The 19,346-nt window shown below is 40.8% G+C and overlaps 1 protein-coding gene across 1 annotated transcript; it reads right to left on the bottom strand.

The window, feature by feature from the left end:
* Positions 1 to 13,994: 13,994 nt before the first annotated feature.
* On the bottom strand, positions 13,995 to 17,694 carry NPVF (neuropeptide VF precursor). Its single transcript, XM_009325726.1, has 3 exons — positions 17,520 to 17,694; positions 15,339 to 15,711; positions 13,995 to 14,444 (listed from the first exon to the last, which is right to left on the bottom strand). The coding sequence occupies exons 1-3, from the start codon at positions 17,658 to 17,660 to the stop codon at positions 14,437 to 14,439; spliced, it is 522 nt and encodes a 173-aa protein (XP_009324001.1). The 5' UTR covers positions 17,661 to 17,694; the 3' UTR covers positions 13,995 to 14,436.
* Between the last annotated feature and the right edge of the window lie 1,652 nt (positions 17,695 to 19,346).

Here is a 19,346-nt window from a genome sequence, read left to right as displayed (position 1 = left end):
TCTATCTGTGCCCTGCTTCTTCTGGGAGAATCCTCAGTTTTCCTGAGGAAGCCCTCAGGAGCCTGTTTGCTCTATGACAAGCCCAGTAGGGGTATGTAATAACATTTAGTACAAGTTCACAGGTACAAAGGGAAGCACTGAATTCACTCTGCTCTCCACAAGCTGTGACAAGGCTCCTTTTGACTAAAAATGAATGGCTCATCATATGGAGAAGGCTGAGAGGCCTTTGTTTTACCTCCTTACATTTTGAGTTGTACCTTTAAGCCACTTCTGCATTGCTCTGCACTTAATGGTCTGCTAGCTTTTGGATATGGATCTAACAAGTGGCAAGAGGGGTCTGAGAAGAGTTTCAAGGAGAAGGGAGCAATGTACATTTGTCTCACTGGTACACTTGCTATCCTGACTTTGGCAAAGCTTTGACAAAAAGGGTATTTTGCTCAAACCCTCTTCTCAGGCATATGTCAGTGAAATGCAAAAGATTTTGCTTTGCCTTATTAAAATAGGGAACTAATTTGAAAATATTTGAAATATGTAATTCTTCCAGGATGTCTGGGGGTTTGGGCCATATGTATTATAAGAAAAGAAGCTGATGTAGCATGTTCAAGTGAAAAAATTCAGATGAATTCTGTCATGCTGGCAATTTCTGGAGTGTTGGGTGGTCTGCTATGGTATCTATGTGAGCACTATGGGACTCTTACACTGATGACTCAGATTTCAAGTACTACTGGTTTGCAAAGAGGAAAATGTTCAGGGTTGTTGATTTGCAATCTGCAAGTGGGCAAGAAACAGAAGCCAGACTTTCCTTCCAGCAGGACTGCTGTGATTCTGTAATGCAATGCAGTTCTGAGTCCACGCTGTTCAAACCCTAGTAGAATTTCCCCTCTATCCAGCTTGATTAACCTTTCTGGGAAATGTATTTCTGGCTGCCAGAATTACAGGTGGGGCCTATGACTAGTAGCTTTTTTTGCACCTGCCTGTTGCACATATAGGGAGGTGCCACAGTTCACAGCTTCTCTTTGCAGCTCCACAACAGCAACTGCCCACTGAGGCAGGGATCTACGCCACCAATTTTACTTCATCACTCTCCTGCCATTTCAACCATCGTCCATAGCACCAGATCATGATCTGACTGCATTCAGCTCCAAATCCACAACGTACATACAGACTTACACCCATCTGCAGTCTTACCCATCATACCAACACCAGCTCCACTGATAGGCAGCAGACCATACCCCCTCATCAGAAGGGTTCTGAACATATACGTCCCATGTCCCTGCAGCTGCACTAGTCCAAAGCCACCACACAAATCCTAAAAACTGTCTTCAGCTCCAGAAACATAGTTCATTGCACAGCATTTCTAGGTGGCTGGCTTGGGAACCTGATTTCCCAGCCTTTGACACCTACCTTTAGCAGCAGGATCCATACATCATCTGGGTAGTCAAGGCATCCCTTTGAACAATGCTTTCTGGACACAGTCCAATGCATGCAGAAGGACACCCACTGTCTGTCCAGTTCTGTTCCCTGGCAAACTGGCCCAATTCCTTGGCAGAAGAAGCCAAGGGGGTTATAACTCAGTGAGGCCACTCAGGCTAGAGGTCTGGCAATAGATAAGGGAGGCTAACAGTAGGAGAAAGATGATGAAGTCAGATGGAGCCAGGTGCTGCCAGGACCAAAGTCCCAAGTCCTTACCAATCCAGGTGAAATCATCCACAAAGGAAGTCACTAATTTCCAGGATGATGTCTCTCTAAAGCAGGAAACACAATCGTTCACATTTCAGCCCCAGAGCTTTCAGAAATCCACGGCTAAGAGAATGAATTATCTCACTGTGAGCCTTTTGATGAGGAAAAGCTTCTGGGGGGGAAGGCAGGAACGTACAGGAAAACGATACATTTATGTCCTGGTGAATGATACCTAAGTAAATCTTAATTTCTAAATGTAACAACCTTTCAAATATTGTGTTTACGAAACCCCAAAGAGGTATTATTCCAAAGTAGGAGACAATATCTAGGGAGCAGCCCCTCTCCTCCCAAGCTTTATTGTCTGTCTGTCTTCAGAAGACACAGGAAACTGCGTAGAGCAGATCTATGAACTAAGCCTACTTTCTCATTCAGTGCAGTGCACTGTGAGTATGCTTTGGCCTGTGTTCTGGTCGTACTTGACATCACAGTGAGAGGGTGTTGGGGATCTTTAGGGGTGATACACAGAATGAGGCAGCTGGTGATGTCAGCAGATGGTTACCTAGTGTGTGAGGGGGGAGGATGTTAGAACACATTTGGGAGCTGGGATCCAAGACACAAGTAAGTGATGGGCTGTTTTACCTCTGCTGAATAAAGTGGTAAATATAGCCACAAGCCAAGCCAAAAGCCAGTTCATTACAGAAAATTCAATTGGGAAGAATTGAGTGAAGTCGTGTGGGCATCAGTTCAATTCTTGACAAATTGGCTGAGCCTAGAACATTTCAAGTAAGGCAGGCAGCACAGCAGCTGGACTTCTGTGGATTGCCACTTCTTATCCCCATTCTTGGAGATACCAATATTCTTTGCTTAGGTCTTGTGTGGGATTTTCACACCCTCCTTTGAAACAGTTGGACCTGGCCACTGGTGGAGCTTGGATTCTGGTTAGTTGGCTTGCTGGATGTTTCTGCCCTCCTGTGTTTGACAGACATGGTGATAGATTTTGATCTGTTTTACTTTCTTCTGCTGACCTTTTCTTTTCTCTCAATGTGGTTTTTCTTTGAGTTGAATTGGTGTCAAAATAAATGGATGCGTTTGAAAAGAGTGGTTTTGTTCTGTTGTTTCTTTCACCAGACAGGGCAAAATTAGCTGGAGGTCCTACTTTTCTTGGAAAAGCAGTGTGAAAAAAGCTGGAAGCAAGTCTTCTGGCAAGTGATAATACATAAATAGCTTTTCTGAATACCTCTTAAGCGCACTATCATGTTATTATTATACAGTGGAGCCGGTAATTGGTTTATTATGATTTTGGACGACTGGTTTGTTTTTAACATGGATGGCTTGGCCATCACATTAAAGTGAACTACACTTTAATGTTTGTGCCATGTACAAGTGATATAGCTGTATCAGTAATTCCCAGAGTTCAGAAGTTTAATATATTCTGAAAAAAAAATATTTTCAGTGTTTCTTTTTCATGCTTCATCTTAGTCTAGAGCTGAATGTATGGAAAGGCTCAGCAGAATATTTTCCTTCATTTCATTAATTATTCAGCTGTTGAAAAACTCTGTTATTTCTTTCAAAAAAAATACTATGGAAGATTTAGAGTTGTGGTTTTAAGATACTATGGGAATGACCTGCCTTAGTTGTTATTATAGAGGGTGTGCTGACTGGAGGAAAAAGGCTTAGGACATCACTTCTACCCTCTAAATATTCACACAGAAGAGGTCACCCCACATGTAAATCTATCAGTACCTAAGTTGGATGTATCTCTGCCACCTGTATCTCCAGGTTAATGAGTTTCTTTGGGAAACAACTAATTGGGAGGACTAAGGTTCCTGATACCTCTCTGTATGGCTCCCTTACCAGGCTACAGTGGCTGTTCTGTGTTGATGTGACAAAGTGGTCAGGGAAAGATGGATATCACAGAATCACAGAATGGTTGAGGTTGGAAGGGACCTCTGGAGATCATCTGGTCCAACCCCTGCTCAGGCAGGGCCACCTAAAGCAGGCTGCCTAGGACCGTGTTTCCAAGGAGGGAGACTTCACAGCCTCTCTGGGCAACCTGTGCAAGTGCTCAGTCACCCTCACAGTCAAAAGTGTTTCCTTATGTTCAGGTGGACCCTCCTGTGTTTCAGTTCGTGCCCGTTGCCTCTGGTCCTGTCACTGGGCACCACTGAAAAGAACCCGGCTCCATCTTCTTTGCACCCTCCCTTCAGATATTTGTACACATTGATGGGATTCCCTCTGAGCCTTTTCTTCTCTAGGCTGAACAGTCCCAGCTCTCTCAGCCTTTCATCATATGAGAGATGTTCCAGACCCTTCACCATCTTCGTGGCCCTTCACTGGACTCTCACCAGTATGTCCATCTCTCCCTTGTACTGAGGAGCCCAGAACTGGACACAGTACTCCAGGTGTGGCCTCACCAGTGCTGAGTAGAGGGGAAGGATCACTTCCCTCAACCTGCTGGCACACTCCTCCTCATGCAGTCCAGGATACCATTGGCCTTCTTTGCAGTGAGGGCATGTTGTTGGCTCATGTCCAACTTGGTGTCCACCAGGACCCCCAGCTCCTTTCCTGCAAAGCTGCTTTCCAGCCAGTCAGCCCCCTGCACGTACTGGTGCCTGGGGTTGTTCCTCCCCACATGCAAGACTTTGCACTTACCTTTGTGGAACTGCATGAGGTTCCTGTCAATCCATTTCTCCAGCCTGTCGAGGTCCCTTTGGGTGGCATCATGACCCTCTGGTGTACCAGTCACTCCTCCCGATTTTGTATCATCAGCAAACTTGCTGAGGATGCACTCTGCCCCATCATCCAGATCATTAATGAAGACATTGAACAGGACTGGCCTCAGTATTGACCCCTGGAGTACATTGCTCATTACCGGCCTCCACGTAGACTTTGTACCACTGATCATCACCCTCTGGGCCCAGCCATTCAGTCAGTTTTCAGTCTCCTCATCCAGACTATAATTCGTCAGCTTCTCTGTGAGGATTTTATCGGGAACAGTGTCAAAAGCCTTACTGAAGTCAAGGTAGACAATATCCATTGCTCTCCCCTTGTCTACCAAGTCAGTCATTTCATCGTAGAACATCATCAGGTTGGTCAAGCATGACTTCCCCTTGGTGAATCCATGCTGACTACTCCCAATCACCTTCTTGTCCTTCATATGCCTGGAAGTGGTTTCTGGAGAGTTGTTCCATCCCCTTCCCAGGGATGGAGGTGAGGCTGACCAGACCTTCCTACCCTTTTTGAAGATACAAATGGCATTTGCTTTTTTCCAGTCCTCAGACACCTCTCCCAGTTGCCATGATTGTTCAGGGTTTAGAGTGGCCTCAAAATGTTATCAGCCAGCTCCCTCAGCACTCATGCCATCAGGGCCCATAGACTTGTGTATGTGTGTTTTAAAGGCTTTTCAAACACTCCTGTGTTTTTGGTCCTGTCTTGTGTCGTGAAGAATATAGAGAATAAGCTTTTCACAACCAGTTCTACTTCTAAAATGCTGTGGAAGTCAGAAGGCAAAAGCAGAAATGAGGTGGCATTAAGAAGCATGATCATTTAAGGATTCTTCCCAGGCTATTCAGGAAACCTAAGAAAAGGTGACCTCAACCCAATCCTAAAAATGACAATTACAAGCCTGACAACTTTACTAAGCTATCTTAGTAAAGTATATTAAAGCATATCATATCAAGCATATTAAAGATCTTCTGCAGTGAGTTCCTCATGTTGTCCTTCCATTTCTACCTCTCTATAGCTCTTCTTGACAGCTTGCCCACAGTTTTCTTCTCTTACCCCAGAGCCCTATTGACTGCTTGCTCCTACAATCCCCCAATCAAGGGCTGTCGAAGGTGTCCCCATGCTGTGGCAGTTATGTGGAAAGTGGGATAAAGAAAACTACCCCTTTCTCTTGGGCAAAGAGAGGAATGAGCCTTGCAACAAGGCACCTCTTGAATTGGAAGCATAATCTGCCTTCTTAAGCAAAATACTCAGCTCCCAGGGAATAAAGTCACTTGATGGCTCTAACAGACAGATAAAATAGTCATTTGTGTTTGGCTCTGGTAGATGTATGATCTCAGGTCAGAGCTCTTTTAACCTTCCCGTTGACTAATGCAGGAAAGATGAAGATCTGCAGGGGCAGTTATTAAACCAGTACACCCTCCATGCTGAAACTGAATGTGCTTCAGGTGGTGTAATGTGACATAGCAAGTGGAAACAGAAAATAGAAAGATCATTTCTAACTGATTAAAGCTGTGTTTCTGTTACTTACATGGTGGTGGGCTGAGAAAAGGTGAGGACAGCTCAGCTAAGTAGGGATAAAAGTAATTTCTCCAGTTCATATTTTTCCCCTAATTGTGGTGGAGAAAATAGAGGGATGTGAGCATTTCAGTGAAGAGGACTGAGATGTCATTCTCTGGGCTTCTCACTGATTTTGATAGCCGTGATGTTGTGAGAACTACACATGCATTCAGATCCAAAAAGAGCCAAAGCAAGCTGTTTATTGAAGTGACAAATGATATGTATTCTTATCCTTAAGCCAGTGCTAAAAGGCAAAAGTTTGAAAGCATTGACACACAGCTTAATACACACTTCAAGAAATGCTTTTTTCAGGCTTTACGTCAAATGCCATTGTGATTTTTTTTTTTTATTTTGTTGTTCTAGGAATATTTATTTTAAAATAGAAAGTTGACTATAACCAGACTTCGTTAATGTTGAAAGTTCATGCAGTAGCTTTTGTCAAACTAACTGTGTAGTTTGCATTTTCCTAACTCCTCCAGCAGCCTCTTACGGCAATTTACAGCCCAGGTTCCGCAAGGGAATACATAATTCTCCCCAAAATCAAGCTTTACAAGGAATGTTCTTTCTGCCCTCTCGTGGCCACAGGCTAGTTTTGCAGTTTTGCAACGATGGGAATTTCAAAGACTTGCATTGCATTTCAATAATCCCAAATGTCTTGCTTTTACTTTAGAGAACAAACACAGAATTTTGTATCTCCGAGCCAGTTTTTCTGTATACAATGTACTTATGTATATCTGAGTACAGCAGTTGACTATTTATTTAGATTGTCAAATTAATTACATACAATTTTCTTAGTTTTACCTCATAACCCGGAATATGAAGATGTGACTTGCATGTTAGAAGAAACAGGTAAGGATCATTTTTTTTTCTAGCCACTGAGGTAATTTTAGTTCAAGGGCCTGTGCCTTACTTTTGGCCTGTTCACATGAAAAATGTTGCAGAATTGCACGCAGCAGCTTCTTCATGCCTTCAGTGATTCTTTAACTTATTTATAAGTTAAATTGCGCTCAGCTTCCATGTCCTGTCAATCAATCAATAAATACATTGTTTCCAGTGGAGTTACTTTAGGTTTATTCCAGACTGAGGGCAGGATCAGTCCACAATGCCAATTTGTATTTCATAGAGATCCTATACTGTTTAAAGGTTACCATGTATCCCTTGCATGGTATCAAATACAGGCTTATAGAGGGTTGTATAGTTTCAGTTAACGCCAAAGGGAGCTGCTGCTGCTGCTTATCACCTTTTCTGACAATCAAGTATACACAGACAGAACAGGTGTACCTGCACGCACAGTGGCGTCTCTAGTGCTTGTTAGCTGGTGAGGATCTGAACAAGAAATTTTGTAGCAGACGTGCGAGAGCATATAATGCAATAGTGATTTAAAAGAACAGTATTATACAAAACAAGAATAGATTATGATTATTCACTGTCAAGATAATACTAACAAGATGAGAATATGTTGTTGTTTTATGTTGGAAAACGGGGGGGGGGGGGGGGGGAAGCCATTACTTTATACATTACCTGCAAACGTTCTCCTATGTGCCCCTTTTCACAGTCAGACCATATCATCATATCCTCATCTCCAGACGTGCGAGAGCATATAATGCAATAGTGATTTAAAAGAACAGTATTATACAAAACAAGAATAGATTATGATTATTCACTGTCAAGATAATACTAACAAGATGAGAATATGTTGTTGTTTTATGTTGGAAAACGGGGGGGGGGAAGCCATTACTTTATACATTACCTGCAAACGTTCTCCTATGTGCCCCTTTTCACAGTCAGCCCAAGTTACCATATCCTCATCTCTGTGATTTCTGGGGTAACTAGGAAAATCACCACTGCACAGGCACAGCCTGCGCTGCTGTTGTACCCATGCCAAACTGTGCACCATCTGCACTTACCACGAGAGGGAAGTAAGACCCAGAAAGAATTTATCACTAGTTATAAATTTGAGATGGGGCAATCCTCCAGGCTGCCCCTGGGGATTCATAAATTCATATGCAGTATAAATATGTGCAAGAATACATTTGTTAGGAAATGTCTTGAAATGTGGAACTTGGAGAAGCATACGGTAGTATGCTGAGCCGAGCTGGCACAGGAAGTACTTTCTGACGACCGTCTGCTCTTTTCCCCGCCCCTGCTCTTTCCGCACAAGACTGACACTTCTGGTTCAAGAGCAATTCAGAATCACCTGCGTTCACACTTCTTTATTTCAAGACTTCATAAGCCATATGTGATCCCAGTATAACTACACTATAGGTACCCCAGTGGACCTTCACTGGTATTTAATTTCTTCACAGGCATCTACATTCAACTTCTGACTTTTCTTTCATAGCTGCCAAAAGAAATCAGCTGCTGAATTAGGCTGTACCATTTAATTTGAAATGCCTCTTGAGGGAGAGGCAAACTTGCAGCTCTCAGAATTGATGATGGTCTCTAAGGGCAAGTAGGTACTTACTCAAAAAGGTAACCACACTCAAAGACAAGCTCAGCACCCAGCGTATGCTTTTATTTTTTCCTTGAGCCTCTCTCTTCAACAGCAGGATTCAATGAAGGTTTGTCTCCATTCTTCTACAAATAAAATTCTCCATATTGGTCATATAATGTAGCTAATTCTAAACACTTTTATTACCCCAAGATGCAGGTGTATTTTATGTACCCACAGAGTTGAGCAGCTAAGAGAAGCAGGTGATTTTAAAAAGTTGTTCTCTGTTCTCCTTCACTAATTCATGCAAATGAGCCAGCTAAGCCCTGCTGGGAATGAACAGCACATGGAGTTCATCAGACCTTACTGGCTCTGTTCACCATCTCCAAAAATTGTAAATCTATTTGTTTTCAACTGAAAAGTTTAGTATAAAGCTCCTCAGAGATACATACCTATTATATACTTTGAATCTCAGTGATGCAAAGTAATTTAATATGTTTTCTTTGATGTGAGGCAGGGTGGCTTTAGGAACTAACGGTCAAAACCCAAGCAGAGTTTTGAGTTAGGATATGCCTAATAGTTGCCTCTGTTTTTGAACCACTGCTTCTCTCTCACTTGTTACCAGTATATGCACAAATGTGGTATTTGCAAAGACAGATATGATGACTTAATGTGTCCTACAATATATGTGTTGCATTGTGCACGTCTGTGCATCTGTGCTACAGTATGCAGCGTGTGAAGTTTAGCTTCTGTTCCTAATATTTAACCATTTCTTTCATTATGGCTGAGGTATCAAATATATGTGAGGAGAAAGGAGAATAAATGTTTTGCAATAGATAGAATGTGAAGCTGTAATTGAAAGGATTGAAAACATTCCTTGTTTGGTTATTGGCTGCCTCTAGCTATATATGTAAGATCAACCCTCTGGGTCCATCTGAATTGCAGGAGTTCTGAGAGAAGTGAAAGAGGGAAGTTTCTGATACGTGCTTTGCTTTCAACTCTGTTTGCTGAACCATAAACTGACTTGTACTTGTTTTCTGGCTTGTGCCTATAATTTTCAGTGTGTTGCAAGAGACAAAGTAGCTGGATGCCATACTAAGGTCAATGAACATGGTAACTGATAAGTGTGGTAGAAGTCAATTGTTATGAGCATCAGAGATGAGAGAAATATATTAAGTGCAAAAGCTTCAAAACCAGAACAGGTGTCCTAAATATGACAAAATAGGGAGAAAGAGCTAAGTGGTCAGCACGTTCCAGAAGATGGGAACAGTTAAAGGCTCCTACCTACCTGCACCATTACTGCTATTGACTAGGAAGCCTTCTGCTGTGGCAAGTGACCTACACTTGGTGAGGGACTTGGGGTCAAAGTTATAAAGGTATATAAGGAAATAGAAATAAAGATTCCTTTGTGAAGTAACAGTTTTGTCTTAGCTTTGCATCTCCCAAGCTTGAAGAATTGTAGAATCACAAAAAAGTCTTGGTTGGAAGGGTCCTCTGGAGATCATCTGGTCCAACCTCCTGTTGAAAGCAGGGCTTTAAAAGAAATAATTAATTGCTGAGGTGCTGCTGTGTGAGACAAAGCAGTACTTGGGTGCCTCTGAAAATCTGGGATGTAGCAAAATCAATTTTCCTGTGCAAAGTTTTTCTGACCTATGTCTGCCTTAATCACCTGACTCCTTTTTTAAGACTTGCAAACAATAGAAACAACCTTCTGGTTTTCCTTTTACTTTATCCACTATCAGCAGGTTGGAGGATGGTCATAAAGGGATGGAATGAACTTGAATAGCATTTAATACCTTCTGGTTTTAGAAAACTATTGAAACCATGTACTTTCCTTATAATACAAGTACAATGGTAGCCTACAAATATATCTGAGTTTTCTGAAAGCCTGTCTAGAATATTTCTTCCACCAGCTAACTCTAGGGCTCTAAGTGAATAATTGGGATGACATCTGTAAGAGAAACCCATTTTTTGCTGGTTTTAACCAAAATTTTAATTGGATATGGTTCCACATAAGGCCATAGGACCAAATTTCTGGCTAATCACTTCATAGGATCCATGTATGAAAAGAAGAAAAAAGGTATTTTACACTGTCCATCATTCTTTGAGATAAAACACACATAAGGATACCTTAAGCCTCTTTTTCCCTTCCTAACAGCACAGATTTTTCTGATCCATATTCTGTGTTACAAAAGATCTGAGTGGCACTAGCTGAGGCCCTTCTATACCTTATGCCATCAGGAGAGCAGCACAAGTGCAAATTGGATATCTATGGGTGTCCTTGAGTCTGTGCTAGATGTACTTTAGTGGGTGTCACTATTGAAAACATTTCCGATTCCTGCTAATGGGTACTTTTCAAGAGGGGGCAATTTTTAAAATGTCTTTTTTAGTGTTTGGAAATTTCTAGTGGTCTGTGATGACCAAGGCTAGCCCAGCTGCCATCTTTTGAAGAAAATGCAAAAGGCAGTTGCAAAAGCAGTTGAAGTGAATCTAAGACTGAAAGATTTCAAATGCCAGATGCCCAAGTCTTTGGCTCCTTCTGAGAGTAAAACAACAGTGTCTCTTTACATTTCACTAAATCTGTCCAAACGATATATTGAAATCAACAACATGATGAGCCCTTGGACTTATAAATTGATCAGTAGATTGTCAGCTGTCCTCTCTATAAGCTTAAGTCAGAATCTAAAATAAACCTGGTGGTTTTTTTGCATGGAGGCTTTAATAACAGACATAAATATTATGTGTATGGCAGGAAAGGCTGGGAGCTCCTGAACCCTACTAGAATTCATGCCGGTAAGTCTCAATAGTCTGTCACTTGATTTACTTGAGTCCTTTCATTGCTTTTTCCCAATTCATGAATAATATCTGTATATGGATAATAAATAATCTGATGAGTAATAGCTATAGCAATGTATGTTGCCTGTTGTGCCCCTTCTCTTCCCATTGCACTATCCAGTGATCGTTTTCTTGGCTCACATGCTCTCAAACCAAACAGAAATTTTGCACAGCGTAGCATAATTCCTCCTTTATGTACTTTTCACCTAGCTCTTCCTCTGCTAAGGGAAAACAAATCAACAGCCATCTCCTGTGTCTGTGCTGTGGAGCTTGCAATAATAGGACAACCTAATTGTACTTGCTGCTGGGCCAGTGTTTGAGCTTCTGCTTTCCTCCCATAGCAGCCATCATTAATGCCAATTGATGTGTGCCCTTTCCCTGTTGCTAGGTGATAATGTGCCTTAAAAAAAGCAGCTCCTATTGCTGCTCAGGGATTCTCACAAATCTTGTTTGCTGTTGGTTCACATGATGTGCAATGAGGTTTGCAGGATCAGAACACAACTCAAAGTTCAGGGCGTTTTCTTCTGCTGTTCATTTGACTGTAAATCACTAAAAAATCCCAGTTTTCCTCACTACAGAAAGAATAACATCCTGTTCTTGTGGCAGGCAATGGCAAGACTTCTACTTCATAGGCTGGGTCCTGGACTTTCCCCCACATAGGCAATTTGTTGACCAGTGTCCTTCAGCATGGACTTTGCTGCAGTACCCAAGTGTTACGCTGCAAAACTGGTGTTTCACCAGCACTTGTTAGGTAAAGTGTTTCCTGAGACTCAGAGAGAAGCCCAAAGATTGGTTTGGAACTCTTACTTTCAAAAGGTACAATCTCTTTGTTTATAATCTGTTTAGATGTCCCTATCTCTTCAATGTTTTAAGTCTGAGTGAGCAGAGAGACTAGATATTCTCAGGACTGTGGTCTCACTACTTTGGATTGAATTAAATTCACCAGCCACAGGTTGAATAGTGTTGTGTTTCAAGTAGCTGCATTAACTCTGTAGAGGAACGGCAACCCAGGCTCTGTCCCAACTATTAATTTAGCTGATAAAAAGTATCAATTTGATCAGGTTTTTTCCCAGGTTCCTCTAAAGATATGTGGAATGTAAGGATGTCTGGTTACTGGTTATTCAGCATAAAGGACTAAGACAAGAGACAGAAGTAATAAATTAAACTCTCAGAGTCCCAGACCCCGAGGAAGAGAAGATAACAAGACAGTAACAAAGAGCAGAACACTTAGATCACTGATTGATGGGACCTTAAAGGAACCACTCGACACCTTGAGGAGGTTCAGCCAGAGCTCTGTAACTGGTTATCAGGGATCTCATGGGAAAGAGCAAACTCACAATGGGATATTTGAGAGGGCTTGTAGGATCACATAAAACTTATTATGGGATGTTTTAAGGGATGTGGGAAAGTGCTGAACTTATTTTGGGATGTTTAGGGGAGAGCCAAAGTCAGTCAAAGGGAGGGATCACGATAGATGGGGGAAGAACAAGCATGGGAAAATTGAGAAGATGGGGGATAAATGAGGTCGGCTGCATGCAGTCAAGCTGCTGTCAATATGCTGTCAGGCTATGCCCTGTGCCTGATCATCACAGTGTGTCCTATCTTCTTGTTAAACTCAGTAGTTGAATGTTTTCCTATGTGAGTGTGCTCTCTATTGTGTGTGCACGTGTGTGTGTATGATCTGCTAGCAAATTTCAAGCCAGTCTAGCTGGTCAGTAGAGTGAGTGGTCTGAGTGCCAGCAACTGGAGATAGAGACTGCGGGTCGAAGGGACATGCAGGTCTGAGGGCTAGCAACTGGAGAGACTGTCTGGATACCAGCTATTGAACAGACTGAGCATCTAACAGCTGCTGATGAAAGGACCTGTCTGTGTGTGTGATTCAAATATGAATTTGAAGCTGGAATAACTGGTGAGCAGGAGAAGAGGTGTGGGAGCCAGCTACCAGAGAGACCACAGGTTGGGACAGTGGAGGGACCAAGGGTCTGAGAGCCAGCTGCTGAAGAGACCACCAGTCTGGAACAGCTACTGGAGGGACCTGTTTGCGTGTGTTTGGGTGGGAGATCTGCTAGCAAGCTTTCAGTCTGATTAGCCTGTGAGTGAGAAGAGGATCAGCCCATTTATATGTTTATGTGAGTCTTGGTGTGTATGTGGAGACTGTAACAGTGCTGCTCTCTTGTCTGTTGGTAGTCAGCTGTGGCTGTATAGTGTGTGTATGTACGTGTGGTGTGTTTTTTTGGGGATGCCTAGCCCCACCATTGGCCAGACCTGGTGTCAAGGTGTCAGCATCTGAGGGCCAGAAGAAAGAATCCCTTAGATCCTGTACTCCACCAGGTTTGGTTTCCTTGTAACAGGTGAGAATTCAGCTTCTCTTCAAAGCTTACTGAAAACTCAGTTTTGGAGGAAGCCTAAACACACAATATTCCACTTAGAAGGGAATGGTTTTCATAAGAAATATGAAATGGAAATATGGGCTTATAATGGAATAGCCCCTTCCGCATGTGTATCTGGTAGCTGTAATGTCATTCACATTAACAGAGGAATCGGGACACCCACAGGGCAGATCTTGTAGGACATTAGGGAGGGCATTATCTCAGATATAAAACCCAAGATAATTGCATTACAATATGACTTTGGTTAGATGTTATTCCTCTGTGGGGGTCCAAGAAGCTAGGTTTTATTTGTGGCAAATTCTTGACAAGTCACCTTTCAGATTTATATCTAACATGACTCATAAACAACAGGAAAAGTGCTTTCTCTACATTTTACTTGATTTTCTTTAGCTGCATATGACACAAAGGGTACCGGTGGTTTTGATCCTGCTTCTGTTTGTTATTCATATCATAGGCTTCTTTTTATTTGTACCATGCTTCATTATTCATACTATGCTTCTTTTAATTTTACTTAAAATGCTTTCAATTATACAGCCATTGTTCTGAAATTAGGTTTTACAACCCACAGGACATGTCGCACAGAAGTAAATAAAATTTATACTACACTGCCACTGAAGTAAACTACAACAATTATCATTGCCTTGTACATCAAGTGTTTGTAAATACATTATTCATAACATGAAGATAGGTTTGCATTTCAGTTCTCATATGTTTCCTTTTCATGACCTTTAGTTTTGAAAACACGTTGCAGCTTTTCCAAGTCTTTCAGTTTCTGTCTTCATTATTTCATTCCAGTATTAATGTAACTGTTAGAATTCATATCCCTAAAAATATCAGACAAATAAAACACGATCTGTTATAATCAGGTGAGACAGTGAGAAAAGAACGAAAGGAAACAAATTAAATAAGAAAGAGTCTTGGCTTCTGATATATCAGTTATCTTTCCTGGCCTGAACGTCTACTTTACGCATGTGTCAGATATAAATCAGGGACAGCCAACTGAAACTTGGTTCCAAGACAAATGGACAGTTCAGATAAAGCAGCAGATATGATAAGAAGGACTGTTATTGAAGAGCTGGTTTAAATTATTCTTAGTAATGGGCAGGAAATATTTTTCCTATCCTGAAAAAATTTCTGAGATGTCAAAAAAAATTTTTCATCTTAACTTGGAATGAAAAATCAAAATCTCAAACATTGTCTCAGTAAGACAATCTGAAAAAAAAATAGGTTTGGATGAGAAAAAAAACAGCATTTTCAAAATACTGCAGTTCAGCTTGGAATTTTGTCTTTTTTTTAACTCTAATTTGCATAAATTTAGAAAATGGAAGAGTAATTTTTAGGTAGTTTTGTTTGGTCATTTTATAGTGCTGAAATGGGATATTTTAATGATTCTGAACCTTTTTCGCCAAAGCTTTAACCTTTTCAAAATGAAACCTGATCTAAAAAAGTGTTGTCAAACCTAATCTTGTCATATGAACATTTTCGGCTTTGGCTATTTGGCATCTTCTCATTAGAAAAGATTTCATAAAGAGATTCTTTACTAGTTCTTGTGATGAGAATTTTTGATTTGATGAACTGCAAATCTTTCTTTAGGCAAATTGGACTCATATTGAAATGTTCAGGGAATATCCCTTGAGGAAGACTGGTTGTATTTGATCATCACTAACCTGATTTAATATGCATTTTAATATATGGCTTGAACACTTGCATAGTATTACCTGGTTCAGATTCCTGAACATCTTGAGACAGATTGACGGACAGTGACTTCCCAAATCTCTGAGGCAAATTGAGAAGTGATTGACTGGAACTTTTAACAAGTGGAGATCTCCCAAGCCTGTGTGGTACCTTTGGAGCGTGCCTAGGTATGTTCTTTCTAAAAGCTCTTCCAAATCTCAAAGGCAAATTAGCAATTGGTTTAATGCTTCTTTCTTCTGGATAATTTCTTCCAAACCTGAGAGGTAAATTAGCAACTGAATTTGGCATCTTGTTTACGGTAGGAGGGTTCATTTTAATGATATTTTTTGATCCCCAGTCTTTCATTTCTTCAAAATTGAGACTCCTCTGCTTTTCTTCCAAGATATTATCTTTAATCTAAAGAAAAATGATTAAAAAAAGGATGCTATCATTTTATAGGTCATTAGTCCAGCTACCAATCACACAAAGCATTCATTTTCATATGTCATTAGAAAGCTGCTGGGTAACACTCTTTTTTCAATATCTAATGCTTTTTAGCTGTATTTGCTAAACTCCATTGTAGTGTGAGCTATTTCACATGGATTACTTCGTATGCAGACATTGTCCTGCTTACCTTTTCAGTACACTGGCCACAAGAGCACATCTCCATATCAGTGTCCACAACTGTTCAAATGGTGTCAGTCAGAAATATTTCTGGGCATAGGTGTCAGTACCTGTGCCATCAGTTAAGTGTGGACAGGAGTCATTGTCAGGTCCATATTTGCTAATATCACCAGCTGAAGCTGTCTGGAGGGGAAAATGCTAACTATTTAGTGACTTGACACAGACCCAGACTCTTACTCATCTGGTCTGGATGAACAGGAGGATGGGCCAAGCTACCTGAAGGTGTAGCTCATTTCTTCCTAAGGACTGGGTGGATGCTTTTGACCCAATATCCTGCTGGGCTAACATCCAAGGAAATGAATGGAAACTGTTTGGGTGAAGTCCGCATCATGCCTGTTCTGGCCTTGCTGCATAGAGATTGCCCTGAGCTTTAAGTTGCTTTAGTCCTCCACTAGTACACAAGATGCATTAGGAGCTCCTGGGCTCCTAATTTTTATGCAACCAGCACAAAATCTACTTTCTCTGTCTATGCTGGCATACGTTGAAGAACTTGAGCCTAGCATACTACCTGTCTCTTGATGTAAAGGGCAACTGTTGCCTGAAAAATAGCTATATCAGCATGACCCGTTCCTGTATAGCAGTGTTCCTTCCCTAGGCATATTGAAAATCACTTATTTTTGCGACAAAAATAAGTTTCCAAGCCTTAACAGCAAATATGTACAAATATGTTTTTTTATTTCAGTTGAAGACACAAATGATACTAATCCTAATTTCAGTTCCTTATCCCCATTTGGTGACTTTCCCAGGAGCTTCTCCAGCTACTGGGAGAGAAGGGGAATGAACCATTCTAGTTCATACTCCATGATTAAAATATTAAATAAACTATCCCTCTGATTGCACCTGCACACCCCTTCTGAAGTATATAAAAGACAGTTAGCTGAAGACAGGAGGATTTCACTAGCATAATTAAAGTTGTATTTTGGTTTGAAGGATCTTTATTACACCAATAATGATGACTCAAAAAGAGAGGATGGCTCTTATTTCCCAGGGAGTATTTGCAGGGCAGACAAGAAAAATAATACAGATGAACTGTGCAAATTTGATTTGGCATCTGTTGAGACATAATAAATGTGCAACCCTGCAAAGATATTTTTATAGTCAATTTCCAGAGTAGAATTTTAAGACCATTAACTATATTAGATTTATAATATTCTCTGTTTATCATTATTCTTTGAGTATTACAAGCATGCCTTTATTAATTTTGGATTAATAATATATCTGTTATATTATGTGCATAAAATGCCTGACAGGAATGTTAATTGAGGCCCCACTGTGTAAGTAAGAAACATTTCAGAAAAAGTCTCAACCTGATCGCAAGGCTGTATTGAGAGAAAATTGAAACATGAATTGATTTGCACAGTATGTGTGTCCGAGCAAATGAATTTCCTGAAAATTCTTTCAACAAGCCTTTTTCATACTGCTAGTGCTGTAATGCTGAATACTGTGCAATGAGGTTAGGAGAGCCTTTGCCAAAAAATTCAAAGTGCTCAGGATCTGACCCACAGTTCCCCCAAATAATGTCATAGTAATACAGATCTTACCTCGTAATATTTATCATCATCATCTTCTCTGCTCTGCAGACTGGACTTCATCGGTTCATCTAGGCAGATACTATCTGATGTTAGAAAGACAACTGTAGCTAAAGCAAATAGAATAAACTCCTTGGTTGAAATGACTTTCATTTTTTTCAAATTAAGCTTACATAGAGAGCTCAGAATCTGTACAGAAAAGAAAACTGCCATCATTTTATATGATCAGAAAACAAAAAGATTTTGTTCCCTATGACATCAGTCTCAAAAGCTTCAATTCTTAATATTAATTAGGGAAGTAATTTGAATATATTTGAAGAATGTTGGGAATTTCTTTTGTGAACATTTTTAACCAATAGAGCTTCTTGTTAGGGACACGCTGACTTTACAAATATTTTCTTCTGGTGAAATATGTCTTAATTAGCTGAATTTGAGAGCTATAACATTCGGGACTTACAACAGCCACATTATTCCATCACTAGTAGACAAAAACACCTTGTTTCTTTCTTTTGTATCAGTGTCCTCAGAAGGATTCTTCTGCTTAAATGGTCCTTTTGGACCATATAATGCTTGTTTATAGTTATGTACAACTAGGGACATTTGGCCCATTGAAATCAAGTGCTGTCTATTGAAGTGGTTGATCAGGTCATAAGAGATGTAATGCATCAATGAGATCTATTGACGTACATAGTGTCTATGCTCTAAATTGAACATGTTAATTTGTGTTCAGACTTAATTAGGATCATGCTTTTAAAACCCTGCCCATCAGTGAAGTTTTCAGAAATTTCGAAGATTATGTTAGATCTATATTCTTAAGGCCAAATTTCCAACAGCAGTTTTTAAAAAGGCATCTGCCACTTTGCTGCACGTGGTGAAAGCACTGGACTGCCTGTGCGTGTTCTGTCCCAGACGGGGATACAGGCTGCACACTAAATGTGTCCTTAAAGCACACATTGAATTGGTTGCTAGATAGGCTGGTGAGCCAGACTGCCATAAAAAAAGCATATTGTGTTGTTCTTCCAGTTGTTATTCTTAAATTCTTGAAACGATTGCCTAAATTTCTTATGTTAATACTTAAAATCAGCTACATAAGGAGCAATCTGATTGCACATGGCAAATACTCATGCTGGAAAACTGGGCTCTAGACAAGTTCTTTTGCAATTCAACACCGGGGTTGTAAAATGTCCGTTCCATCACGGCACTGGCAAAGTTGTCCCAAGACAACATGTTTTATGCTGTGGGCAGCATGGACTGTTCATCTGTTGACAGCATGTTACTGTGTTTACTGCGCTGTGGAGCTGAAGGATTTGCAAATAACCTCATTTTAGAATTAAGTTGGCTGTTTTTATGGGTTTAAAGTTGTGTGGCATGCATGGAATCATTTCTGCCTTAGATTCTCTGAAACTGAGATCCTGGAGGCCTTAAGCGGTTTTGTATTAGAACTAACAAGATACTCAAACCTCCTTTCAGACTCATGAGAACCACAGGTCGTATGTTGGAAACTGCTCTGGCATGACTGTACCTCTAACTTGACCAAGATAACAGGAAACACTGAACCTATCACCTAAATTGTTTACTAGAGCCACTTAAAGTGAAAAAAGAAGAAAAATAAATTCCAATGAATGATCTCCTTAGGAGAAATAACAACTTCTCCTTCTTTCCCTCTCCTACAATTTAGTCCTTATCCAATAGCAGGAGGAGCAGCAAGCCCCTGTTCTCCAAGCTTGGACCATCTTGTCCCCATTCCCCATAGATACATGGTCCCTGTCTCCCCCAACTCCTCTAATTACTGGGGATCATCTAGGGTAGGAGGACAGTGTGTTGGGGGTCTCTCCTTGA

Source organism: Pygoscelis adeliae, unplaced genomic scaffold (genome assembly GCF_000699105.1).
Source record: "Pygoscelis adeliae isolate BGI_AS28 unplaced genomic scaffold, ASM69910v1 Scaffold226, whole genome shotgun sequence".
Lineage (NCBI taxonomy): Eukaryota > Metazoa > Chordata > Aves > Sphenisciformes > Spheniscidae > Pygoscelis > Pygoscelis adeliae.
This window is presented reverse-complemented; position numbering and strand designations above follow the sequence as displayed.

Bases quoted from the DNA above. Each gene is read 5' to 3' on its own strand.
- NPVF (XM_009325726.1), bottom strand. From the start codon at position 17,660: ATGAAAGTCATTTCAACCAAGGAGTTTATTCTATTTGCTTTAGCTACA. The intron at 15,712-17,519 runs GTAAGATCTGTA...ATTTTTCTTTAG, and splicing joins ATGATGATAAATATTACGAG to ATTAAAGATAATATCTTGGA.